This window comes from Melozone crissalis, unplaced genomic scaffold (assembly GCF_028551555.1).
Source record: "Melozone crissalis strain CALT ecotype California unplaced genomic scaffold, PUWL_Pcris_2 ptg000002l_1, whole genome shotgun sequence".
NCBI classification, from domain to species: Eukaryota; Metazoa; Chordata; class Aves; order Passeriformes; family Passerellidae; genus Melozone; species Melozone crissalis.
The window spans coordinates 24237536-24259245 of record NW_026535780.1 but is presented as its reverse complement, the minus strand read 5'-3'; the positions used below and the strand labels follow the sequence as shown (position 1 = coordinate 24259245).

The 21710-nt window shown below is 35.4% G+C and overlaps 1 protein-coding gene across 50 annotated transcripts in view; it reads right to left on the bottom strand.

Annotated features, from left to right (window-relative positions):
- The window catches only part of RIMS2 (regulating synaptic membrane exocytosis 2), a 443811-nt gene that overhangs the window by 117976 nt on the left and 304125 nt on the right, over window positions 1–21710 (bottom strand). For 41 of the 50 annotated variants that reach the window (XM_054296393.1, XM_054296400.1, XM_054269313.1 and 38 more), the window contains 2 exons: window positions 14676–14855; window positions 13448–13557 (listed from right to left, as the gene is read on the bottom strand). In XM_054296393.1, coding sequence (XP_054152368.1) covers window positions 13448–13557; window positions 14676–14855 — 290 coding nt within the window. Of the gene's footprint in view, window positions 1–12613; window positions 12647–13447; window positions 13558–14675; window positions 14856–21710 lie in introns of all 50 variants that reach the window. The other 9 variants (XM_054269479.1, XM_054296226.1, XM_054269431.1 and 6 more) reach the window with 3 other exon arrangements.

Sequence of the window (21710 nt, the reverse complement as noted above, 5' to 3'; positions counted from 1 at the left end):
GAAATATCAATCAATAAAGTCATAGCCTATCTTTAGGTAAAAATCAGAGTAACATCTTGCTACTTTCATAAATACAATGGATTTGTAAAACATGAAGAAACGCCAGAAAATAAATTAATCCTCCAGATGGCTGAGAAGAAAACAGTCAGTTAAGGTTACATTAGACATGAGTAAATTAATATTTACTAAAGTATATTTAAATAACACAAAGATATTATTTGTAAGCCACTACCAAGACTTTTTTTTTCCAGTACCATTTGGGGCACGGGGAGGAGTTGTTTGTTTGTTTCACATATTTTTTCACGTTTTTAAAATACGGCAGCTTTGCTCCCTCTTCTGGTTAAATGCCTGCACCACGGCAGGCTGTGCTGGAGGGAGGTCACTCCATTGGCTCCTCTGGGACATCTGAAAGGACAGCTGCCCCAAGTCCCTCGTTTGGATAAGCACTCCGGGGGCATTTTGAAAGGACTCGTTTAAAGAGGAAGAAACAACACAGAGAACCTATGAGGGAGATGAAGACACCCTGCAAAGATACCACTGTTGTTTATGCAGATTCCTGAGGCACAAGGCGTAGGAGACTGGGCAGCCAGGATCCTGGATAAGCTTCACTACACATTTGAACAGAATTCACAGAATTCACAGAATCACTGGGTTGGAAGAGACCTCTGAGACCATCAAGTCCAACTCACGCCCCAACACCTCAACTAAACCATGGCACTGACTGCCGCATCCAGTCTTTTCTTAAACGCATCCAGGGATAGTGACTCCACCACCTCACCAGGCAGACAATTCCAGACATCACTCGTTCCATTAAAAACTTTTTCCTAATATCCAACCTATATTTTCCTTGGCACAGCTTGAGTCTGTGTCCTCTGGTTCTGTCAGTTGCTGCCTGGAGAAAGAGACCAACCCCCACCTGGCCACAGCTCCTTTCAGGGAGTTGTAGAGAGTGATAAGGTCACCTCTGATCTCCTTTTCTCCAGGCTAAAGAAGCCCAGCTCCCTCAGTCATTCCTCATAAGACTTGAAGAGTTCCAGACTCTTCACCAGCCTTGTTGCCTCCTCTGGATGCTCGGAATTGTCTCAAGGTCCTTCCCAAACTGAGGGCCCAGAACTGGACACAGCACTCAAGGTGCAGCCTCACCTGTGCTGAGTACAGGGGAAGAATGACTCCCTGCTCCTGCTGGCCACACTATTCCCATACAGGAATACTTGTCCTGCTTATTTCCCTTTCCCTCAGCATCCACATCTGGTCTACTGAAGACCAGACACTGGGCTACATGGATTTTTAGTGAGGAACTGGTATGGGAATCCTCATACTGCTGCAATAGGTAAACACAATAAAAATCAAAATATCTCCAGAATTTAATGAATAATGAATTTTTAAAAAGAAAGAAAAAGAAAATAACAAGTAATGTCCAAAATAAATATGGAGATAAATATGGAGCAAAGAACAAGCTTCTGCTCTACACCTCTTTTCCATAGTGCCTCCTCAGTTTGCATTTCCATGCCCTGGATGTCAGGGAATACTCTGTGCATACAAGAAAATGTGAACAGCCTACAAATTCATTCCGCAGAATGCAGAAGGTCAGGTTTTGCTTGATATAGAGTTTAGTATTTTCTTTTCATGTTATTTTTATATTTATTGAAAAAGATGCAATCTTATTGTGAATCCTCAAACATTTTCTGAGCAGAAAGATAATTTTCTATTATATGATTATATATCTCTCACAAACACACCACACAAAAAGAAAAGCTCTGCAAGGTGCTAAGATGCAGCTAAGATTGAAGCTTATGGTACCATTCTAAATTGTAAAAAATGTCATTCTGCTCACAAAAGGGGTCTGAAACTAAGCCATTAGATGTAAGCAGTAATACCAACAAATAAAGGAATTACAATAAATGGCTTACACAAAGATGAAAAATACATATTTCTTTCTTCAGAAAGATCTAGGTTTTTCTGAATGTCAATTACTACTACTTAATAACATAAAAGTTTTCTTATTGCTCAAATTTGCATGCAAATTGTACATGCATTTTACATGCAAATACTGTCTGCACCAAAAGGCTCATTTAATTCTTCTGCATTACTTCTGAAACATTAGGTTAGTTACCAGAGAAACTGTGTTTGTCCAGCAGATAAAATGACATCCCATTGTCACCTACCAGTCTCAGAAATGCCATGTGGTATTGCCATGTACTTTTGAAAGATGAAAACTCAAATTTATTATAAGTAAAATTTGAAGGTATTTATGGACAAGTCAGTAGCTAGACTCTTTCTCATCCGTAACATCTCCCTGGCAGTTTTAGAGCTAAATTTGTAAAATAGCCCCCTATATCATAAGGAATTTTAGCAGAATGTAGGTTACTCAGTCTAGAGCATTTTACTGGTACTTCATTTTTCCTGGTTTGTGTTATTGTATTGTGGGGGTATTCTAATTTCACTCCTTTCCCAGCATGCAAATTGAAGTTATGTGCCTGTCCACAACTAGCACAATCTAACCAGGTCTTTACTTTATTTAAATCTTACTTTGCTTGAACTAGAATTTAATTAAAATGCAGTGTTTCTCTAGGTACTCATAACACATGGGAATATGTTAAGTATTCTTAGAGCCCACGTAAAACACATCCAGTATATTTTCTCATGCAAAATTCAGATGCTGTTGTGGTCTTTTAGTGAAGTCTGGAGTCAGTGAGCCAGAGCAAGAGAAAGCACCTAGGAGACTCACAGCAGTCATGTTCAGTAGTTCAGGCAAAGTGTAGGCCCCAGTTCCACAAATCCAAATGGTCTTAGAATGGAAAAAGATGCTCGGATCAGCCATCAAGATGAGAATGCCCTCTGGCCTGACAGGAACCTGCTTGGTTTTCAAAAAAGTGTATTTGAACACTGCTTCTGCAAGTCAGTTAAGCAGGTCCATCTGTCATCATTTCTTTGACTGGAGCCCCTCTACTCTGCCTTGTTTGCCTTTCAGTCACCTAAATTCTTTAGATTGTATCTAAACTGTACAACAGTTTAGAATAATCTGGAATACAGCACAGTTTCAATTCTATTCCTTCAGGCATCCAGACTGCTCACAGAGGAGTGGGACCCCCATGCATGGGGAAACCAGAGTGCACAGAAAGGGCAGGACTGGGACTTGGGTCTTGTCTTGCTATAAACTCAAGACACAAATATGCTCCAGACACTTCTCAGTCTGGGAGATGAGAACTGTAAAGCATTCCTAATTCCCATAATGTAGACAAAGCTGTAATGTAATCCTATAAAATTTTAAGCTTTTCATATTCCCTCACTGAAGACTGAGGGAATATGAAAAGCTTAAAATTTTGCTTTGGTAACTACATCATCTTCTATCCACCCTAAATTAAGACAGCAAAGGCCAGAATTACCTGGATCCTTTTCCCACAAACTCGAATGATTAAAGGAGGTCATACAAAATACATGAAAGGGAAATGCCAAAGACCTCAGGAACATTGGAAAAGGATGACAGTTTGGGTAATAAATATTTGAAAATCAATAGTAGACACTGATCATTCTTTTGGAGAATAAGAGCTCTGCAGAAAAAACTTCTAAAACATAAAATGGATGCCTTAGAGAACTTAATAAAAGTATGAAACAAACTATCTAAATAGAGGTTAGTAGTTAGTTTATTGTGCAATGCATATCTTTCAGGCTCTATAAGTATATAAAATAATGGTTTTGTTGAAGGAGTGGGAGATAAACCAAGAACAAAACCAACTTTAGCCTGATGAAATCACTGTTAATTGTTTTGTCAGCTTTGCCAGGTCAGTGGCAAAAGTCTTCAGTCTTACTATGATTGGAATTTAGATCTTAAAAGTATGATACTGAACTAGTGTAGCACAGATTGCAGTTAAAACAGCAGACTCTCAGATTTGAATTCATTCAGGACTATGCTGGCACAGCCACCAGAGCAAGCAAGGTGACCCCTCAGGCTGGTGACACGGCCCCTTCTCTGCAAAGGCACTCCACTTGGTCGTCTACACTTGATATGAGAGACATTAAAAATGGTGTGGCTGTCCTTCCCAGACAAGAAACTGGCACAGGCAAAACAGAATCCCTGCTCTGCTGGTATCTGTATTCCATCTGCTAATTTGTTCTGGGGAATAGACAGGAATGGTCCATGACAGTGTAACTGGGTCTGTACCCCTTGCAGGCTCCTGTAGAGATGGAACTGTAAGAGTACTCAAATTTTATTAAATCCAAAACACTAACTAGTTCATATTTCATTCACTGGCAGAAGACACCAATGACACAAAATATACATGTAATAGGGTCTTAGAAGTACATGGAAAAGTAATAACATACTTCTTCAAAATTATCAAAGCAGTTTAGAAGCATGAACTCCAATAAAACTTCAAAGTAAGCTATGGTTGTTCATTGTAACTTTCTTGTTCTAATTTTTAGATAAGAAACCTAAATCTCCATGTTAACATTTTAGTGCTTTAAATTAAGCTTATTTCTACAGAATTTGAAAGAGAACATCAAGCAGGACTACAAACTAGACAATAGAAATGACTGTTAATAACATAAGCCTTTCTCTAAAAGTATATGATAATTAAAATGGTCAATTTTTTCTAGTCACATTAAAAAGTGCCAAGTTTGTAAAATATCCAAGCAATGTAAAAGAATATAGACCTGGTAAAAAGTGGAAGATAATGCAGACAATTTTGCAGGTGTCTGCAAACTTTATTTGGCCTCTTAGGGCAAGGCAGCCTAGGAATTCCAAAATAAGAAGAAATAGAAACCTACCCCCTTAGCTCTCCATAGCCAACCTGATCACATATCAGCCTAGTGCAAACTCTATCTTCAGTAATACAGTTAGCTGCAAAAACATAAATATCTGGAGGTTTTGATTCCAATAAATATTTTTAAACCTCAGTTGAAAATAATTATATCCAAGTAAAACAACACACTGGAATTGAACATATGTGAACTTACTAATTTTGAGCTAGTAGAACTATGCAACACACACACATGCAGCAAAAAAAAAAAATTAAATTTCTCAAGCACCCACAATTCATAAGCAACATCATAATCAACTTGCCTTTTCGCCCATTAACAGGTGGGGTTTGATGTTTTTCCTCACAGTCTTTACAACATTAAAAACAGACAATGATGATTAACAGTTGGAACAGGCACTGTGAAGAACAATGTAACTACAAGCACACACAAAACTGTTGCAAGCTATGTGAGCAAAACTCCATGCACTAGGCTAGAGTTACCACAAAACACACAGAGAGAACAGCACACAGCCCACTGAACACCGCAGAGACAGAATGCTAACAAAAGCAATAAAAAAGTAAACTGTACTATAACAAAAAATGGGAAGGCAAAGATCTTAAAGGACAATTTGGATGCCTAAGTGAGAACTACAATTCAAAAAAAGTAAACCTACTTTCCACCACTGAAATTGTGACATTACTCTAGCATCCAGTGTTTTGAACAAGTAATGAATCCCATCACAGTAATTACTCCTGACTTTTCTTCATAGAAAAAAATACTAATCTGCATTTTCTTCTCTTCAATGGGAAGAAGGTTCAGGGCACAGGATTGAGACACACTTTTAAGCAGCATTTAGCATCTTAGGCATGTGAAATGTGTTTCTTGATCCACTCATCTTTTTTTTTGTGCACCAGGCTTCCACCACTTTTGGCAATTATTAACTGTTAATTCGTTATGGACAACAGAATGCAACCTATTAACAAGACATATAAATGCAAATGTATGCATTTATGATTCTTCCTTTGAACAGGAACCTGAAGAACAGAGAAATTATATCTTTAGATCTCTGCATATCTTTGAACCAGTACTGGGTATTTCCTGAAGTTAGAAGTTAAATTTATGTTTTAATCATATCGTATTTGAATGGAAAAAAATATTTGCAACTGTTTGATTTGATCATGAACTGTTGGTTGTCATCACACTACCAACTATCTTCCAAGCAGGATGGAGGACATCATACCAAATGGTTGAAGTATTTCTACCTAATGCAGTTGCCTACTATTTTTGTCCAGCATCAGTCTGCTAACACAAACTAAGGGAAAAAACCTGTCATGATACAAAATAATTTACTTCCCTGCGTGTAAAAATTATTAATGCAAAGTACCCCATCTAAGAGGTACCCATCCAGATCTGCCAAGGCTGTTACTTGAGCATAGAGACAGAGTAACTTCATAAAAAAGAATAAAAAGAGTAAAATAGTTGGGTACTTTTTTTCCACATTTAATTATTTTAAGCATTCGCAACTGGCAAATAAACTCAATTAATTTGTTTGTATTGTTCTTTCATAAAAGAATATAAATGATATAAATATTCTGTGGGGGTTTTTTATGTTCTATATATTTACGAGCTAGCTGGTAAATCTTCCCTATATACTCAGGGGAAAACATATCTAAAGGAGATAGGCACTTGTGGTCAGACAGACCTGCCTCAACCTCTGCCTCCTCAACTCCAGCATCCTTGTTTTCTTCAGCTCCTGCTGCATTAGATAAGCAAGGGATGGGAGAGGGAGAAAAAGCAAGACAAAACACGCATGCTTTGTTACAAGCTGTTAAAATAAAATAAAAACATCAAACAAAAGACATCCACAATAACATACAAACCCTCAGCCTGTGGCAGAAATTATTTCTTTAGTGAAACAAAGATGAAATAAATTGTTGTGCTATTTTTCATTTATATCTTTAGCTAATTCCAATGAGATCTTTCTGCAAGTAATGATGCTCATATGCAGCCCTTAATGTTCTTTGTCACCAATTTCTTACTAAACTTTTAAGCACTGCAAAGCAGAAAATAAGTAGCAAAGCAGAGAAAACAGACAGAGATTGGTAGATGATTAGTTTAAATCTTCTGCTTGGCTTTATTTTAGTTTATCTGGGAAAAAAGTCCAAGCTTCCATTCTCAAACACCATATTTAAAATTGTATATTAATCATAAACTAGTGAACATACTTGGTACCTAAAAAGAGCAGAAGAAACAAAGCAAATGCTTTTTCAGCTTGGGAAAAAATATCCCAAATTTGCCAGATAATATGCTTTTTTTATCTGGATTTCAGAGTAGTTAGAACACAAAAAGAAAGACATTTTCCACTAGTACCTACAGTTGCCTAGAGCATATTTAGATACTGGAGAATACTCTTGGAAACAACAGTGAAAGTGCTATTAATGATAAGAAACACCAATATATTTTTAATGTCATTAATAAAGTACCACATCTTTCTTTAGTGACAAAGCTCATAAGGGTAACAACAGTAATAATATTGAAGAGTGTCAAACTGAATTGCTGATATACCATATGCCTGCTTTAATTTAAATGTCAATTATTTATTAAACAGCTTTGATGTGATGCAATATAGTGTAGTTTTTCAAGGCTCAGATTTTGATTGCTTATTGATTTTTCATGTTCTCTATTTCTAGAATTCTTTCCAGTTCTCTCATTACATGTATACGTTTATGTTCAATTAAATAGTTCATTGAATTATTTGACTTTAGGTTTAATAATTTTAAAATTACTGTTTCTAGGAGGTTATTGTTAATAGAGAAATTCAGGCTATAATCAATGCAGTGCAATGCAAACTACTCTGTGCTTAGATTTCTGCTCTCCAACTCCATGATAAAACCAGGACATTTAAATTCCAATTGAAATCAGGACATTGAAAATTTCAATTAAAATATTCAGCAGGGATGTAATCTATACAGTCAACCTTCTCTCATAAAAACAAATGTATAGAAGATGTGTCTAAGACTTTAAAAAACCATTTTCAGTAGAGTTGAATTAAAATGTTTTTGGCATGTAGGTACCCTGAAAGGTAAATGAACAATGGCTGTCATAAGCACAGTTGTATGACTTCTCAGTCATTTTCCTTCTATGCCCTATGTAGTCTCCGACCTATACAGCAAGATCTTCAAATTTCATAAAGCTGTTTAATTTCTTCTCTCGCCAATCCAAGAGAAATTTATAAGCTATTACTTCCCCTGAAAGATCAGAATTTTTAAGTAAGCACTTTAAACTCTAGGTTATAGGTAATGTTTGTTCAAGTTTTTCCATGGAAATTGTACCAATGCAGTTTAAATATTTTAATACTCTTCAAGTTCTGCTGCCTCTCAGGGCAGTGAACTGAGCATCCACAGTCAAAACCCAAAGGTGTATTTTTGCAAAACCGTAGTTGAAATCAAAACCCAAGAGTAGACTCAGAAAGTATCCTAAGGAAGCCTTACAGATTTTAACTAACCTATTCTGTTTACTTTGCTGTCAAGCACACAAAATGCAAGTTACACTGTGCAAGTATGAAGGCCAGTACCACAGAAGCAGTCACACAAAAAAGGATGGTGCAAAGCTTTTTATTTCCATTTTTTGGGCTGCTGTGTTTGCCTAAGACATCAAGTCTAGATTACTTCACAGCCAAGTTGAAGTAATCTAAGATCATATCCTATATTTTATACATGTGATCAATCACTTTTATAAAACAAAATATCCATATGCCATATATTTTTAAAACCCTGCAAAATCATAGCTGATAGAGTATGACTGAATTATGACCAGTCTTAATTCCGGTTTTCTGCATTAGAACCACCTTTCTCTGTCTCCCATCAAACTAGGGTAGGGCTGTGTAAAACACAATAAGATTCCTTTTCATTTTGCAAAATGAATTCCCATTTAATGGAATTGCATTCTAAATGAGATAAAACCCCTTAAAATAAATGGCACGCACTTCTGTCAGTAGAATCTGTGCCTTCCTAACCATAAGAATGTCTCTGTAGCTTCCACTCCAGACTGCATGTGTTGGAAAGGTGTTTGTCACTATACATCTGTCCCTTTTAGAGATTTCAATCTGTATCTGAGAGATTCAAACCCTAACTAATGGCTTCTAGCTATCCCTGATTAAACTTAATCAAATATTCCTATTAATCCCATATTCCTGCTAATTTTAATATCTAATTTTATTCTGGAAAAAGATTACCCGCACCTGAAGTTAAGAGAGGACAGTTAATCAGCATTAATTTCAGGCCTAACAGGTTCTGAAATAATTTTCCCAAGACACAAGATTATTATGAGATCATATAATTCAAGTCTTTATGATAGAGCATAAATAGAAAGGCAAATCCTTACTGAGCTCTGTGATTTGTTAAATTTCTGAGCACTTCGTTTCCAAATTCTAAGGTTTTATTACATCTGTTTAGCCTAACACGATTTTCTATTTTTTTTAATGTTGGGTGAATACTTGGGGGATGTTTTTGTGAAAAGAAGAAAGAAAGGGCTATGTTTGTTTTTAAAAGGAAAAGTAAAAACCTATATCAGGAAAAAGTGCTCTCTCTCTCTGATTAGTAACTAACAATGAACTGAAAGGGTGAATACTGAATACTTTCACTTTATGGTGTCCCATTTTAATTAGGAGCAAGTGATCAGTGATTTCATCCTTCTGCCAAGGTGAGTAAGGTGAAAGAAATACATTGTAGCCACATATAAATAAAATATAATGCTAACCCGTAAGAACTATAAATAGTGCACTTTTCACTTCTTGTCAACCAGTGCAAAAAATACAGAACACTTGAGAGTACATCAACATGATAGCACTAAAACCAAATTCAATTGAACAACACTTTCTACAAATGTTCATTTCAACAAGATATTTCTATCTCTCGTGTAATTTAAAAATATACAAGCAAAAGTTTAGCTGAAAAAAAAATTCTTCTGGCATTTCAGTAGTGAAAATTTGTTAGGTGGTCCCAGACATCTTTTCAGAATTATTTTCAAGCCACATAACGTGAAAATACACCAAAGTAATAAACTCTAAAGCAAAACCCAGACTGCCTAGATGCTAAGGTATAGTCTGGGTATACAAGACGATGACATGCATTTCAGAAATACCCAGTCATTCTTCTCAACAGGCAAATCTGATACTGCAATAAACACAGTAGTGGCAACCTAAGGAATTAGCAAAAATATCATAACCATAAAAGGCTGTAAATGCAACATAACTAAGGATATTGTATGTTCTACTGAGCATGTGGGACACATTAAAATGTTTGAATCAGTACAACACAGATAGGTGTGGTCCTTCACAGCTACTCCCAGGCAGCTTTCTTGAAAGCAAACAGTTTGGGCTACTTTGAAATAAAGTATTCAAGAGGAACCTTCTTGTCCTGGAGCAAACACTCCCAACCACATAACACAGCTCATGGAATTAAATCTAACCCAAATCAATGTTTTACTTCTGATCCTAATTTGGAAAGCAAATACCCAAAGGATTGGGGTTTTTCCCTGTAGATTCCTTCCCTTCCATTTCTAGTCACAGCCATAAGCACACCATATTCCACATTCTAGTCAATGCTGCCCTGTAACAAAAAACTATCTCCAGCAGCAAATTGCTCCCTTCTTCCTACTTGAGTTCTGGCATTTGTACAACATTTAAAGAAAAGGTATGCATATACAACCTTGCAAGAAACACAAATTATTCAAATGTATGCAAACTAAATGAGCCCACGGTAGGAGTCTGCTACAGATCAGTTTTTCTTCCTTTCTTTTTCTCTTTTACAAAGCTAGGATGACTTCCAATTCATCATTGCCTATAAGGTATCTTTAACTAACTCATTTCATCAGTTTGATTTCAACTTTATCTAGTTGACAATTAAATCCTTGATTTCAAAATACAGAAAGTTTAACCCTCACTGCACGTTCCCTGCAATATAGAAACACCTTTCTCATTTGAGTCTAGTATGTGTTCTGTAAGACAGAAAGGACTACTCTGTGACAACATTTTTAGGTATGGTCATATAGCCTCCCCAAACACATAAAAAAGTTTTGATTATCACCGGGGCTTAATAAAAGGCATTAAAACTTACCCAAATATCTACAAAACTTGCAGGTTTACTTGGTGCTATATTTGCTAAATATTAACATAAGTTCCTTCTGTGATAGTCAGTGTTTCCAATTCTATTAAATTTCAGTTTTTGCAACTAGTACTTCATTTGCCTAAAATAACTTTCTGTAAAATTCAATTCTCCACAGTAAAAAGACTGCTATTAATCTTAATTATTTCTGCCCCTGAACAAAGTTAGGTAATCTGCTGTTCTTGCAGAGCACTATCCTTTTAAAAGAAAATTATTACTCCCTTTAACGAAAATTATTAGAAGATCCTAGAGAAGGACAGGAAAATCCTCAAAGAAAAACTCCATTGGTATTAGAATACGAGCTCTTAATTCATGACAGAAAATTACATAGGATGCTCTATGAAAGCTGTAGCTATGGATTCGGTTTTTAAGAGTGTTTACCATCTTTGTATGTGTAAGTTCAATATGAAATGCATCTTTTTATTGTATCTTGATGATACTTATGATGCTTTGGTTGTATATCAGAACATCAGAATCTGTGGATCTGACAATTTTCCATAACCCAGATTTCCAAAAGACTACTTTTTTCAAAAGAAAAAGTAAAAGGAAAATATTAATCAGTTTTCAAGTAAAAAGGGATTTCCTCAAGACCCAGCAATACTTACCAGAGGAAACAATTCTATAATTCCTATAAAAATTAGTTATTTTACTGTATTTATTACATTTCTCTCTATAGAACTCATGACATAAATAATAAATAAGACTTTTGCCCTCTCTAATCAAACACAGCAAAAGGGCAGCACTTCACAATTGATGCTCTGAGGAGCTCACAGTCTAAATAGATATACTAAGCAAAGAGCAGGGAAGAGTGGTAAAACATAAAAGCATATACACCAATGACAGCAAACATCATGTGATTAGATGTGATTATTTCCTGGAATATCTAGACTATTTTATATAAGCAATTCACAACACATAAGGTGACAAAGAAATTAATACAATAAGAGTGATGATCCGAGAAAACAAGAGTTTTCTTTTCATGAAGTTTTGTTTCCAAAATGGAAATAAATATTTTAAATACTGGAAATATTAAATTAAAAAGTCTGATGAGACAAACACAGTAATACTACATAAAGACCCTCAGTGGTATAACCAAGGACTGCAATTGATATCTTGTGGCTTGCTATTAAGCAAATTAAATTGTTTATTACTGTAAAATACAAGGGGACTTTATTTTAAGCAAAAATATTTAACTTTTTGAAAGACTACATCAATTGAATATTTTTTCTCATAATATTTGCAAATTACCTACTAATTCAGCAAATCTATCACACTATAAAATATTTGGAATAAAAACATTCTGATTAAATGAATGGCTAGCATAAAACATGTCAAATGTCCTCCAATGCTTATATAGAAACATGTGCCTGAATATCTGCTAATCCGGGAAATGTGCATACATAACTGCTGAAATGTTTTTATTTGCCATAGTGTAAATGCTAGGTTTTTAAAAACGGGTACATGTCCAGGTACTTTTCTCAGGACAATCATATTTAGATAGCATTATTTATATTGGGTTTTTTTTCCTACAGAATCCTGTAGAATTTATGAGCCACAGGTCTAAAAATAAAGACTAACTCATTATGACAATAATTCTGACTATGTCTGTGCAATCAAGTAACATCAATTGCAGCTGGGTTTGTTTTTCCCTATACAGCCTCTGAAAAAAGGCTTTCATGTGAAAAACAAGCCCTTCTTTATGTACAGACCTTCATAAGACTCTATCTCCTTGTCTCCATTGTCTACGGAAAGTCACAAAAACAAAACAAACAAAAACAAAACACAAAAAAAAGGAACCAAAGCACAGGGGTTAAAAACAACAGATTTTTTTTAAGATATAATATACATGTTAAGAAGGATCAAAAAAAAGAGTGTATATGTCCATTTAGACTGATTTTGCACAGCACACCTAGTTACTAAAAACCGAAGTGTGAAAATGTATTTGCTGTCAAGAATGCACTTGTATACCTTTGCTTCTAAACATTTCAGAAAATATCTCCATCAAGCAGTGCTTTTAATAGACATTAAAGGTAAGCAAAATTACAGTACCAGTAAAACATGAATCATGAAATATCTGACATTTCTTATTTTAAAGATCATTACCTGTCTTCTTGCTCTTCCTGTTTCAAGATGCAGAGGTTTTATATCAGCATTCTGTAATACACTCCATGTGAGCCCACAAATTATCAGCTAGGTTCCTGACTCCCAAAAGAGCCAGAAATTTGTCACTAGACACATACCCATTTCCTGTGCCTGTTGAAGTCAATGACCAAACACCTACTGACTTCAAAAGGAATAGGATCTTGCTAATAGTGCGCCTTGTTTTGTGTGCATTATACTGCTAATTATTCATGTCAGCCAAGAGTACCGTAGATGTTAAAACATAGTAGAAGAAAACAGTACAAAATGCAATACCATTACCAAATCCCAACTCTGTACACAAAAACTCAAGAGATTTCAACTGTAATCACAAAAGAAAAACAATGAATACAATCAACCTTCATGAGCAATTTGGCAATGTCATTAGAAAACCATCCACTTACTTCTCTCCAACGTCCCCTTTGGTGGGAGCTGCGGTAGCTGCCTGCCCCTTCGCCCTACTACTGGAGTACTTGATGGACTTGTCTGGACAGACCCAGTTCGAGGATGCGACCTATGAGACACATATCAAAACAAAACACAGCCATTAAACGACAAAGTCATTCTTAAATATCCTCAAGAACTGATAACGTAATTAAGTAGATTTTACATCACTTGGGACCCTTGCAGTCCCAGAGGGAAACTATTATCTCTATTCAGAAAAAGATCTGATTAAAAAGAGAAATCTCTCCATTAAAAGAAAGCCAAATTGAGGCTGAGGATGCTTCCATAAGATGCTTTTTCACACAGTCAAGCCAGAAAATACGTTGTGTGCATATTCATGTGCATATGGATATAATAGCCACATACACATAAATTTATTCACAAGTCAAATTAAATTATCTTTACTCAGCTTGTATTTTTTAAAATTATCATTGAGTTGCAGTGAGATTACATTAATTTTTCTAAATAGAGTAATGAACTGAGGAAAGACAATGATATTTGACTTAATTTTCACTGGGGATTTGATGATACTATCTCTAACTTTCAGAAAACAAAAGAATGTATTCTGCTGTTCTAAAATACAGAGAGGCTTTCCTGAACACGATCTAGACCAGAATGTGCTCATCTTTTTATTGTATTATGTTTGTTTAAACTAAGACTAATGTATAGAAATCCTCAAAATATCAATAAGGGGTACTCAAACAGGAACAGTACAGACTATGGCACAGTAAAATGTAGTCAGAGAAAATGGTGGTTAAAATGATAAGTAATAGACAAAGTTAGTACAGTGCATCTGAAGAAACTTTTTTTTTTAAAAAAAAATAGTTTCATTTGATGTTATGATGATTGTTCCATAAGCAATGTCTGATGAACACAAATAATTTCTCATTCTGTAAGAGAAGAATATGATAGTCATGAGGTGCTTTATGTGGAAACCATCCAGGATTCCTGACAAATGAGAAATCATAAACAAACGTAGTTAAATACTGTTAGCAAGCAATTTGCAATGGTAGTCACACCATTATATCCAGAGTAGAATATAAATAGTGTGTTCACACTGAAAGGGTTAGTATCTATCGCTGCTAGTGATCGGCTAAGGATGAGGCGATACCAATCAGCTACTGGGAAAATAAAATGGTGAGCTGGTGGGGCAGAAGGGGTTTAGTCCGATTGATTTGTCTGTTTCACCTCGGTAAGGCAGGTGAAGGAGGGGCAGATCTTCCAGTCATTAATGAAGGCATCGACCTGATGAGGTTTGAGTCAGGACGCTCTGTGGATCGGGAGCGGGAGTTGGTCCGCTCTAGCACAGGACGTTGCTCTGTTGATCTGGATCTTTGATATGGCTGTCTATCTGCTGCTTCACAATTCCTGTAACGTTAGTCAAAAAGCAGCTCAGTTGAACTTTAGCTTTTCTATTAGTTATAAAATATGCTGCATGATACTGGTTTGGAGCAAATCATTTTATTACATACATTTTTAGGGGGAATAAATTTTCTGAGATAACTTCTTGATAACATATAGTTTGTTTACACATATGATTTGACTTGCTCCATACTCTTGATAAATGGGCTGAAATGTTTCCAATGTCTCAGTAATGACTATCCATGCAATAGTCTGTATCCTGACAATTTCTGGATTAAAATATTGTTATTTTGTCTATTAATGTATCAACCTGTGAATAAAAGAGTAGCTGACATAATGTTAAGTCTCAATAAAGCTAAGAACTCATTAATAGTGCAGTTTAATTGTGCATTTCTTTCTCATATGAATAGGTTTTTACATATTTCTTAGAGATTGCATTCTCTCTAGAGGTAGCACTCTTGTTTGTAGCAAAGTCCACAATCTGGATGTTATAATTACTATGTAGCACCGTTAACTATTATTAGATTTGGGGATGTCTGTTATATATAGGCTAGTCAATAAGTGATAGATTCATGTGTGGTGCTGAGACTGTTACCAGGTGAAAATCTATATCATTAGTACTTACAGAGGTTCCAACAACTAGAAAAAAAATTGGTTTGTAATTCGAAAATTCTTTTAACCCTCAGCCTATGGAACTGTACCAAAACAGCAGTGGAAAGAGTTATAGTTAGAGATGTAATGGGAAGAAATTAGACTGAGCTAAAGAGATTTTTTTGATCAAGCAGTGATATCTTCTACTATCTTAGGCTATTAATTAGACCATTAATTTCAGTAATTAATCAAGCCCCACCTTTTTTTCCAATGTAAATGGTCTGTTTTCAAGGAGTGATATTTGTTAGCAATATCCTGAAATCCATTAAATCAAGGCAATTTAAAAAGTAAAATCCATAGCCTAATGGAGCTATTTATTAAAACCACGCACCTCCCAGCTCTCCTTGAGTAACTGAACAGATACAGAATACAAATGGGGAATGTGTACCCTTCAGGACTTTTCCTTGAGCGAAGTCATGCATTTTACAATGAAGTCAGTTAATACAATGAGTGGCTTGATGGTGATTAAGTGTAACAAGAAGTCAAATTTTAATTAGTATCAAAAAGGAGAGAGACATATCACAGCCTTATTATGAAGACTTTTATGTTAGTAACAGCATTTTATTTCTAAAAGCATTGAAAAAGAGTATAGTGGCTGACTTTGCTGAATGTGTTTATAAAATATTCATTAAAAACAGTCTTTTCAGGCCTTCCATGAGGTCATAATTGCACTCCTAGAGCATACAAAGGGCTTGCCACAGACAGATTCAGAATAATACCATACATCATGAACCTACATCTATAAGCTCCTAACAAGCAAACACACCACAGTGACACATAAATGGTAATTATAAGCTTAGGCACTAAAGATTGTAGGAAAAGTACAATGAGCCTGACACAAAATCACAACAAAATTACCTCACTTCTTCTTCTATCAGTTCTGTTTCTGAATAGGAAGCTTCATCAGCAAAAACATCCACTGTCTCGCTTCTTTTACATTGTTGATAGACAGAGAAACACAACCTTAGCTTTGATAGGAATGCTGTTTAGTTTAAGTAACAGTTTAAGTGAGGTTTCAGTGTTATGGAAGGTGAGAGAAATGTCACCCATCTTCATGATGCCAAGAAATGACCATAGAATACATTCTTTGACTATGGGAATAAATTACAAGAAAAAATATTCCTAAATTCAACAAAATTACAAATAATTATATCCAGGTATTGAAAAACCCACCCTTATCATGTTTATCCACATATTTAGGAATATTAATGAGCCTACTGAGACTTTTTTGGGTCTGTCAGCATTGGTCCTTTCAGTGAGTAGAGGACTGCTGGAGCACCCAGCAGCAGGGACTGGGCCTCATTCTCTTTAGCTCTACAGGTATAAAAAGTATTTTTTAGGATATTAGGGGTCTGACCTATTGCCTGACTAGAAGGAAGGAGGCATTCTTACCATTGGGATCAATACTAATGTCTTAGTGGGCAGGTTTTGTGCTCTGCAGAATATCATGGAGCAACTGCAGCTAAACAGATAAGGCCTCAAAAATGTCACACTCAGTAGCTAATATACTGTTGCCACAATCTCCAGTGGGCATTTCCTTCAAGTGCAAACACAACCAGGAGTTCCCCGAAGTGAAGGAGAGGGTGGATTTTGGCAGTAAACCTTTGAAGCTGAGGCAATGCCGTTTTGTAGACTGAAGGATTTGAAGGCTGAGTCCTGAAGCCAAACTGATTGTCACCCTCAGGTTCCAGGCTACACGCTGCAATCCTCCCAATAACCACTACAGCAAACGGAGGGCTGTGTCAAGGGGACAGCCTTCACCTTGAAAGCTTCACTTTGTGGTTTTGCATCATACACATATAAAGAGCAATTCAAAAAATAGTTTTACTCTCTTCTCCTCACTTATTCTTTTATCCTTTTAACAGTAAACACATTTACTACATCATCCCAGTCTTCAGCAACAGTCCCTTTTACAGGAAAACCATCTGATTACCTGCTTGTGCAGGGAAACCCCTTCCTTAGCACTCTAAGTCATTACAGGGAAACCCCTTCCTTACCAATTATGCTTGAATATCAAAACCCAGCCATACTTATGGGAGGAAAATAAATTACAAATGGAAGTTTCTATATTTTCAGATATCATTCTTAAAGATTTAGGCTTACGAATTATCTAGATGAAACTTTCTTCTTTTCTCATTAGAGATCATATCATATGAATTACTGATTTTTAAAGAGGGCAATATGGTAGTCTTAGTTAAACTATTCAACATCCATATAATATTTTAATGTACACTAGCACTGTTTACCTTTGCTAAAAGACTTTCATTATGAAAATACAGTTAATGAAACATCAAATAATGACTTCTTCCATCTAATACTACCTATTGTAGCACTCTTCTATTTTTGCTGGGGAAGACAGGCATGGTAGATGGCTAATTTCCATGCCAAAGTCTGCAAGACTTGTAAGCATAACAGCCCCTTACTCTGAGGAAAAGGTACAGCAGTGTTTGCTCCTAAACAAAGCAAGCCAATCCCTATGAGACTGTTTGAGCTCTCTGTAAGTCACTACACAGAAAGCTCTGTGAGTATTCACAGTTTAACTTCTTGTTCCTAACCCATCAAGTATTAGAAATAGAATCTAATATCATTTAGGTACCACTGTAAACTTTAGCTGCTGTAGTACCTAATCAAAGGTGCTCCCAGATTTTATTTTATATACTGATTTATTTCCATTTATATATATATACATACTTCAAATTTCAAATGTGAACTCTTTTCCCAACGCAGTAAATAACTTTCCGATTTTTGATTTTTCAGATTTGTTACTTTTCTTCACAAATAAAAAAGAATTTTCAGCAAATTACTATAGTCATTTATCTAAATTTATGGATAGAGAAAGCTTTATAAAAGATTAAAATTTTCCAACAGTAAGCAATTGTAACAGCTTACATAACAAATAGAATTTTTTTTCCCCAAAATTACTGAAAATCATTTATTCAAAAGCCCATCTTAAATTTTTTTACTCTCTAAAAGTGATGAGATCATGTCAATCACCATTTCAGCATTAGGTTTTTCTTGTAACAAAAAAACTGAAGAAATAAAAATAGAATTGCTGTAGGATTACAGTACACTACAATTCAGCTCCTAGTATATCTTTTTCAGCTATAAACACTGCACAGAACAAGAAAAATACAACAACACACTTTCTAAGTATCATAATTTCAAACTCCAGCTAATATACAATGGCAATACCTGTCAGTGTCTGTGGATGGCTGCTGGATTTCAATCCTTGGACATGTTATTCTTCTACTATCTATAGGAACTTTGCTGTTTAGTCACAGACACAAGATCCTCTGTTAGCATAACATAGATAAGCACATCTAAAAACAAATGATATTTCTAGTACCAAGAAAACTTAAATTTGAGTCATAAATATTGCAGTGGAAAATGGGAAGGAGCAGTACACTGTCCAATCTCTAGAAACTGGTGACAGGATATCTCAGCAAGTAACTAACTCATCTGTACTCATAAAGGAAAACTCATCTATACTCATAAAGGAACTTAATATAAAATCATGTGCTGCTATAGTTTTTAAAAGACAGGAATGTAAAGCTTTTAGTTACCCTGGTTTAAAAAAAAGGTAAAGAAAGATATTTTGGTTGCTGTAATATTCTGTAATGTTTATATATATATATATATATATATATATACATACATACATACATACATACATACATATATACATGCATCCATAGACTGATATGATCTGGTCACATCCATTATTAACCTGTGGTACATGGGATAACTACCACTATATCTCCATGCCAGTGACAGGCATGATTAAACTGCAGCATGGCAGAGTCTGAACTAATCTGCTAAGTCAGCTAAGCAGACAAAGCAGGGAACTCTGCCATGATCCCAGGCACGTTGTGCTCCACTCTCCTGGGTTCTGCTGCAGCCACAGAATTGCAGTTGCTCCTAGCTTGCTCAGGTATCTGGACGTGACACTGTGGTCACTTCATGACCATGTTAACACATGGCATGGTACAATTATAAAAATGCTAAAGGAAAGCATATATATCTACACCTGTGGAGATTTCCTCTCCAAAATATGTGTCATCATTGATGTTTTTGCTGAGGAATAGCAAAGTCATGCTTCAGAGAGGGAGTTAGAGCAGACAGTGTTTTTTCCAACCCAAACTATTTTATGATTCTTCTGATGCAGTTAGAGCTTTATACTAGCTATTACAATCAAATATATACCACTAAGTAATGTAAATCCTTGGAAGACTGAAATTATATGCATTTCATATCATTTTTATCTGCAAAAAAGTTGTAGTGTGTTTTTACTGTATTGCTTCTGGTACTTGCAATGTATCTTTTGACTTATATAGCCAGCTGCCTTATATAATATCTTGTATTTTGCCAACTACTTCTAACTTTCAACATCCTTAACACAGACCCTCAGCTGACACATGTAAAAGAATCATCCTGCAGAAATAAGCATCTCTATGTTCATGAGATGACTCACTGAAGATCATGATAAAGCTGATTAGGATTCAAAAGCTGGGAATTCAAAATTCTCGAAGATGAGAGCTGAAATCCTCTCCTCTCCTTCACCCCAGCTCAGTTTTATAACTGAATCTACTGCAGTGATTCTCTCTAGATAATAATCTAAACTTCAGTTAAAGTACTGGAAATATTCCAAAATATAACACTTTCAGCTTTATATTATAAATGTATTCCACAGTTTTTCCCATTTCAGAACAAAATATTTCACCCACTCAACTTGAATATTATACTACAATGTATGAGCAAAACCAGGAACATGCCTGGGTTTTAATTAACATGTCTCATGACTGAAATATAGTGGTACATAAGACAATACATAGAGGATCTTGAGAGGGAAGCAATGAAAAAGAATTTCCTAGTAGAGCTTGAGTATTCAAATGTAGTTCAGCAGAGCACCTAGACTATAGAGTAATCCATTGAAGTAGTTGTAGGCTTAAAACTGAGCATGAAACTTAAATATGCCTTTTAAAAGTGCAGTACTAAATGCAAAATATGAGAAGTACTTGGTTCTTGATTGATTTTGTGAGATTTTTTTCCTCAGATCTTAAATATAACTTTATTTCTATATGGCACACATACATGGTTGCCTTTTTTGGCAGTGACACTTTCAAACACCAATAATATGGCAGATGTCTAAATAGCAAATTACCACAACAAGAGTTGTAAGTATGCAGTTACTGTATATATATATGGCAGCTATGTATTTATCTTCTTAACTTTTGGCAACAGATCCCTCTCTGATATCAAGGATCTTGCCCTCTGTGATATCCAGGGTTTTGTCCCTTGATGAGACCAGGATTTCAATCAGATCATTCAAACAGGAGCAGGTATGCAAGACTTTATCATCTTTAGAGTTCTTAAATTATGAATGAACAAAATAGCATTCAGTTTTTGTTAAAGGCATTCTCTAAATCCATTGATCGGTACAGAATCTGATCCATTTCAACAGTCTTTACTCTATTAAAGTATTTTCTATGCCTTATGTTTTATTTAAAAGTCATAATGGTTCACAACAAATTATTTTATCATTTTTGTTTTTCACCAAACATTTTAGGAGCTAAATTTAAATGGAGAAAGACAGTAGTAACTAATAAGTTTCTTTTTCATGTTAAAAAACTATTTTTAGCTATTTACCCCTGATATTTACCTATGTTAGCATCTATTCAGCATAAAATGTAAGAAAAGACAGGACTATTTCATGTGACTATCAAAAGCAAAAGCTTTAGTTACACCAAGCACTTTCCAATCTCCTTTAACTGCTGCTCATTTTCAGTTTGCTTATGTAGTTTCCAGGATGAAGTAATAAGTATGGCCTTTGCTGTGCACTTAAAAACGAAGAGCCAAGGACCAGTGGCACTGTGGTTCAAAAAGCTAGAGAATATACATGGTCTCAAGTCTCTGCAACTGCACTAATGTTTAGCCAAAAGACCTTCGCAAATCTCTCCTCTCTAAAGAGGAGAAAAGTCCACATTAGAATATTGATTAATTAATTCTGGGTTCTATCAGATTTTTTACATTTCAATTTAACAGTTTCTCATGTTCTCTGTTCACATTCACAAAGGAAGGAAGTAAAAAAAAAAAAAAGAAAATTCTTGCAAATGAGGGAGAAGCAGTAAAATCAACAAACTAAAAGCAAGGAAAAATTGTGTGCTTTCTTGATCAGAAGCCAGCACAACTGGGAAGAGCTACAGATTCTAA